This window comes from Sinocyclocheilus grahami, unplaced genomic scaffold (genome assembly GCF_001515645.1).
Source record: "Sinocyclocheilus grahami isolate Dianchi unplaced genomic scaffold, SAMN03320097.WGS_v1.1 scaffold2447.1, whole genome shotgun sequence".
Taxonomy (NCBI): Eukaryota; Metazoa; Chordata; class Actinopteri; order Cypriniformes; family Cyprinidae; genus Sinocyclocheilus; species Sinocyclocheilus grahami.
Window position 1 is genome coordinate 121,417 of NW_015507626.1, and position 6,528 is coordinate 127,944.

The window sequence follows — 6,528 nt, forward strand, 5'->3', positions numbered from 1 at the left end:
GATTAGGCAAGTGACTATTCTGTCAACTGTCCCGAAACGTGAGTGAAAGTCTTGTATCGCAGCGTGCAGCGGCTCTTGTATCGCAGACAAGATGCGCCGATGTGAAGCCATTTGAAGAAAAAAGTCAAAGAGAGAAGACGCGTACAGCTGAATCACTCACGCTGTTTTCAAATGACTGATTTGATCAATCTGTGTGGACTGGACTCAGTCTGTAGGTTTGATTATTTACTCATCAAACCTACATGCTATAGGCTATTGAATAAATGTGTGAATATCCATCATTTTAAAGTCAAAAGCTGCGGGAATTAGTAAAACTATGCGATATAGCCTATGCGCAATCCCACACCGAAATTCAGGACCTGATTAAACAATTCTATTATAAAGAGTTTTGTGAAATAGATTTCAATGACTTTTCCAAAACTTTCTGGGTTTATTTATTTTTCCAAAACTTTTCCAGGCCTGGAAATTGGTGTTTTAAAATTCCATGACTTTTCCAGGTTTTACATGACAGTACGAACCCTGAAAGATATTGTCTCTCAAAAGAGAGAGTCGATTCTGAATCGCCTTAACGAGGTACATTTTACATTTTTGTACATTTTCAATTGAGTGCTCAAAATATCACGTTTTTGTGCTAATATGTGATTTACACCTAGTGCAGCTTTAGGTTTCCAGGTAAAGCACGATATTCCTGTCTTACTGAAGTAGTTCTGATAATTCGCTGTGAACCCACTATTTCCTAAGAATGTGTCGATTAATGTAGACTGACGTTGTTCCAACTTAGTTTAATAATAAAGAATGCAGTGTAGCACACAGACTTTATAATTATTGTGAAATTGCTGTTTATTTTGCTGCACCGGCAGTTATACGGTTAATGCGGGAGTTAGTTAGGCTGGTTTCGTCTGTTCTGCGTTCTGATTAAAAGTTAAAACAGAGCGTCTTTTGTCTGTCGTTCTTCAAACATTACAGTAGACATATTTTGGTTTACAAACTGTATTGTTTCATCAGTTAGTCACGTTAGCACTCGGCTAACATGTCCACCATCATTGTTTTAAGTGTTCACAGTTTAGCATTTAACTTTAGCTGTGGGCACGATAATTATTATTATAAGAACGGATTGGAGCACTATATTATTGTTTTATGTAAAGGTGCTTTGTCAATCGTAGCACTTGCTAACTTGCTCAAGGACTCCTCTCTGTGCCAATCACAACAGGCTTGGCCAGCTGACCAATCAGAGCAGAGTAGGCTTATGGAAGGGAGGGGTTTGCTCCGAACTTGCTTGGAACGAATCGTTTCGAAATCATTGGCAAATGACTCTTAAATGACTTAAATGTATATTCTGAGAAAATTAAAATGTTTTCTGATCTTAGATGCACTTAAACCTGTTGTAGGGGACTCCAACAGAATATTAGGACACTTTAAAATACCACATGACCTGCTCTTTAATAAGTGAGTCATTTGAACCGAATCATTTAAAGGGTTGATTCATTCAGGAACGAAACACCATCGTGTTGCTCAGAGACACAAAACAGCGCTGTTGCTGTGTTTGGAATGATTTTTGTTTGAGAAATAGAGCAAAAACAGGAAATATGGTGTCTAAAACTAATATTAATATTAAGTCTCTTAATATTAACTTCTTGTTTATTGAACTGTTGTATAAAATCAATATCACACTTGTAATCATGCTTGCTTTTGGAGAAAAAAACTGCACTTTTCGTGTGATATTAACTCTATGAAATGATATAAATATAAACATTTTCTGTCCAATATCTTGAATTATGTGATAATTCTAAATGCATTAATAGACTGATTCATGCAGTGAAAGAACGCACTATAAACGTGCGCGCACAAGTCTAACCTGCTAGACTTCATCATCTAATGCATGCATGCACTCTGTAGGTGTTTTGTTTGCTTTTTGTGATATACTTGATATCAAATTCGCACATCATTAAAACAACAATTACGATATTATCGAAGACCATACATATAGCACACCCCCTATTCTGTTTAGAATTTTATCATGTATTGGTCTTCTTATTGATCTGCCAGTTCACATTTAAAGCTCTGAGTTTGCAGGGTAAAAACATGGGTCAATTTTAGCATTGGTCTGAACTCTGAACAAAACAATAAATGCTCATTCATTCTGACAGCAGGTGGAGCATTTGGTAGCATTATAATGGCTTCCCCGCTAATAGCAGAACACAAAGCAGCACAGCACCGGACTCTGAACCTGCAGCGCTCGTTTATTCAATGAAATCATAGCCTTTTGAAGTTTAATCGTCACATTCAGCCGCTATTCTGGTCTTTCCGTCCCCAAATTGAAGACCTCCTGAAGTCATAATTAAGACTTTCTTGTACAAGTTAAGACTTTTAAGGCCTTAAATTTGATACAACAAATGTAAGACCTTTTTAAGACTTTTTTTTTAAAGACCCGCATAAACCCTGCATACTGTACAGCCATTCAAAAAAGCACTTTTTTTAATCAGAAAAATCACAATTCAATTCCTCCCTCAAATCGTGCAGCCCTAGTTTGAAGTCAGACAGTAATATACTGTTGAAGACAGTGGATTTGTTACACGAGTGCTGTTTCGGTGGCTGTATTACTGTTAAGCTATGCACACATGCAGACGGATGAAAAAACAGTTCAGCTTTTCAAGCTGCATCTCTAAAGCTCTCCGCTTCATTGTTAGTGAAAGCATCCCGTGTCACTGTTAATGAGCACGGCTCATGAATCAGTTTTGCTGGAGCTAAAGGCAGAGACTGTGCCGTGCATGTCAAGGTCAGCACTTACCGCGCGCAGGTCCTCGATGCGTTTGAGAAGCGGAGCGGGAATGCTGTTGGGAAGAGGTGGCAGCATCAGCCCCGTCTTCTGCACTCGACCCACGCCTCCCGCTTTCAGGGACGCCGCGGGGCCGTTCTCACTCGGTCCAGGACTGGACGGCCCGGGAGAGTCCAGCAGGCCAAAGTCCAGATCGCCCATCAGCTCCTGCAGCATGTCATTCTCCGCGGCTCCGCCCAGCAGCGACATCACCGCTGGGTCAGAGGTCAGATCGGCCATGGACAGGTCGGTGCTGGGGGAGGTGTTTGGCAAAGCACGGATGAGCTGCACGGAGGCCGCCGGGGTCTTCTTGCGGATCTCCTCTTTCTCACGGCTGAAACGGCGGATCATTGCGGCCAGAGACAGAGTATCCTTCATCAGCTTCTTCCTCTTCTTCTCCGGCCGGTTCAGAGTGGAAACACTGTCAGAAAGAGAAGCAAAACTATCACCACACAAAAGTTTGGGGTCAGTAAGAAAAATTATGCTTTTATTTAATACATTGATTAAAAAAAATACATTTATAATGTTACTAAAGACTTCTATTTCAAATCAGTGCAGTTCCTTTGAACGTTCTATTCATCAAAGAATCCTGAAAAATAAAATGTATCACCGTTTCTACAAAAATATGAAGCAGCACAACTGTTTTCAACATTGATAATAATAATAAATGTTTCTTGAGCAGCAAATCAGCATATTAGAATGATTTCTGAAGGATCATGTGACACTGAAGACTGGAGTAATGATCAGGGTTTCTGCAGGATTTTTAAGCTCAAATTTAAGACCTTTTTAAGACCTGCACAAATAAATGAATACCATATGAGCAGGGTAGGGCTATGTCTATAGCGCCATATTAAACTGTAAAATTACTGTAAAAAGCATAATTTACAGTTCAGATACCAGAAAAATATTTGCATCAATAGAATGTGATTTTTTTTAAATAAACGTATAACTAAAGTTCAGGTGGATGCAAATGTCCATCTGACTTGTAAAATTAAAATGTATGACTCTGCAAATCCATTTAAATACTTTACAACAACTAATGAATTGTGATTTTTATTTCAATGTGTTATAGTGCATAAATCTAAGTTTTAATAATAAAAAGTAATAGACAGGTAGTGATGCATGTGCAACAACAATAATGTTCATAGTTCTGATATACTGTCTTCTTAACATATAATTTATTTATTCTTAATCATAATATGGTTCGTTTCTATTAATATCGAAGGCTATATGCTTAATATGTAGCTCTGCTTGACACATTTTGTATCTCCCAAGGGGTCCTTGCCCTGAAAAACGTTGAAGACCCCTGCGCTAGAGGATCAAACGTGTGCTTGAATGACAAGAGGACAGGAACAAGACCGTGAAACATATTCAATTTAGCAGCACATTTGGACCCAATAAACCAGCAGGCTTCAAATTTGTCCTTTAATCTTCTATCTTCTCAGCTTTAATCTTCTCCTCTATCATATATTATAGTCATTACAATGTACTTGTTTCAGGGTAACAGGTGGAACTGGCATCACTAGGACTCACACACACACACTGTCCAGGACAGCTGGTGTGGACAACACACCCCTCAGGTCACAAACAGCTCACCCGTGTTTCATATTTGCTCAGCGGTACCTCTGGGCTTTGGTCTGACCAGGGCAATACGCCATGGATACACATATTGTTTCTCATTATCACTAGAGCAGGTGTAGGTGATCGCACAGTTCAGCCAATATGACACGTCCACGTCAAAACTCCATAAGGTGATGGTTAATGCCTATTAAAACACTGTGGTGCTTAATTTCAACCACTGAAACACACTCGTCGCATTAAATGCAAACTTGTTAAATTGACGATAGGCTACTATAGTGCTCAATAAACAGTTGGAGAGTACTTGGGTGGTTATCTTGGCTGGGAATCGAAACGTTCATACTAATGTCACTGAAAAACCAAACAAACTTTGTTTAATAGTTTATGTACATCAATTAGACAATCTCTTCTTGTCAAAATGGGTGGTTCTTAGCTAAAATAAGGCTTAAAGTGTGCAGATAATCAAAAGAAAGCCTTGGTTAAACTTTTATTCCTTTAAAGGTCCCATATTGTACACCTTTCTGGAGTTTTATTTGAGGTTTTGATGTCCTTAAGAATATATATTTGCGGTATAAGTACCAAAAACCATCTCAATATATTTTTACAGCTCCTCTCTCAGGAGCTCTGCTGAGAACAGGTCGATTTTGGCCTGTCTAATTAATATTCATGAGCCTCTCTTCTGACTGGCCTGTTGTTTTCTGAGTGACGCACGGCCAGGCCAACCACGGGTAACTAGGGTCAGCCTACGTCACAGTGCTAGCTGGAGGCAGCAAAACAAAGGGGAAACTGGAGGCGGCCCATTCAAACCAGCGCAGATTCAGCTACATAAGGAGCTTAAAATATCATCTTGTTGTGATGTTGGGTGCCAGAATCAACGTAATACAGCCTCAAATTAGAAACTTGATCACATATCTGCTGCCACTGCCAGACAAAAAACCGACGACAGCTGTGGTTAAATGTGATAAAACGAGCAGACTGGACAGAAAGGATCGTCAAAAATTCTGGCGTTTGCAGCGCACACTTCTTATCAGAAAAGGTTCAATAAAGTATTGTCTTTTGTTGTTATGGGCGCGTCTACAGATTTCTTGCCATATGTCTATGTTTCTTGCATCTCACGACTAGGGATGCCGCGATTAACCGGTTTCGCGATTAACCGCGCTTTAAAACGTCACGGTTAATTAATCGTTAAGGTTCCGCTAAACCGAGTGTTTCTGTTACACGGAACGGAACTGTTGCAGCTTGCCTTCTTAATTAACAGCATAACAGTGCGATTAGTAGACTAATGCTTAAAATGAACGACTATACTAGTCGACCAGAATTTTTTTTAGTCGGGGGTAGGGATGCAGCGATTAACCGGTTTCGCGATTAACCGCGCTTTAAAACGTCACGGTTAATTAATCGTTAAGGTTCCGCTAAACCGAGTGTTTCTGTTACACGGAACGGAACTGTTGCAGCTTGCCCAAAACGAAAAAAGTTACACTAGCGGTGCACCAGCTTAAATCGACATGCTTATCAGAGGCACGGAGGCTACTGCATTAGGTTAACTGTGACAGAGGGACCAAACAGCGAAGTTTATTTCCACCAGAGAAATGCCTGTCGATAGTGTGGGACCATTTTGGCTACACCAAGAATGACCAGGGTGTCATTTAAATATTGCTGTAAAAAACTGCTGCTAAAGAGTGAATACATAAGAGATTATGCACGGCTTGCTGTACATTGAACGATTTCAATGCACGACGTGAAGATAAGAACCACCTGACGCGAAGCATTTGCGACTGAAAACTACTGCGTGCGACTGACCCGATCATCATCATACTTGTGATCGCTGAGGGGAGCTTCAAAGCTTTCTACGTGTTTTTGCAGCGTTGAGTAATGTATCACAGACATATCTCACGAATCCTTTCATAAGCAAAGTGTAGACAGGGTGTAACTAAGAGATTCATTGCGCAGTGTAGAGAGCTTTGTTGATTATAGATGTGAGATCGAGATGAACTAAGATGAGTGACAGCTTTTAATGATTTTTAAGGGAGTTTGTAAATGTGATACTGATTTAATACAATACAATTCAATAAACAAGAAGTTAATATTAAGTGACTTACATTGTCTGACTATAACACTATTGTCTGATTTTGCTC

The 6,528-nt window shown here is 39.7% G+C and overlaps 1 protein-coding gene across 2 annotated transcripts in view; it reads right to left on the bottom strand.

Moving 5' to 3' along the window:
- The window catches only part of ubn2b (ubinuclein 2b), a 58,819-nt gene that overhangs the window by 35,001 nt on the left and 17,290 nt on the right, over positions 1-6,528 (bottom strand). For both annotated transcript variants that reach the window (XM_016261461.1, XM_016261460.1), the window contains exon 6: positions 2,789-3,236. In XM_016261461.1, coding sequence (XP_016116947.1) covers positions 2,789-3,236 — 448 coding nt within the window. The remainder of the gene's footprint in view (positions 1-2,788; positions 3,237-6,528) is intronic.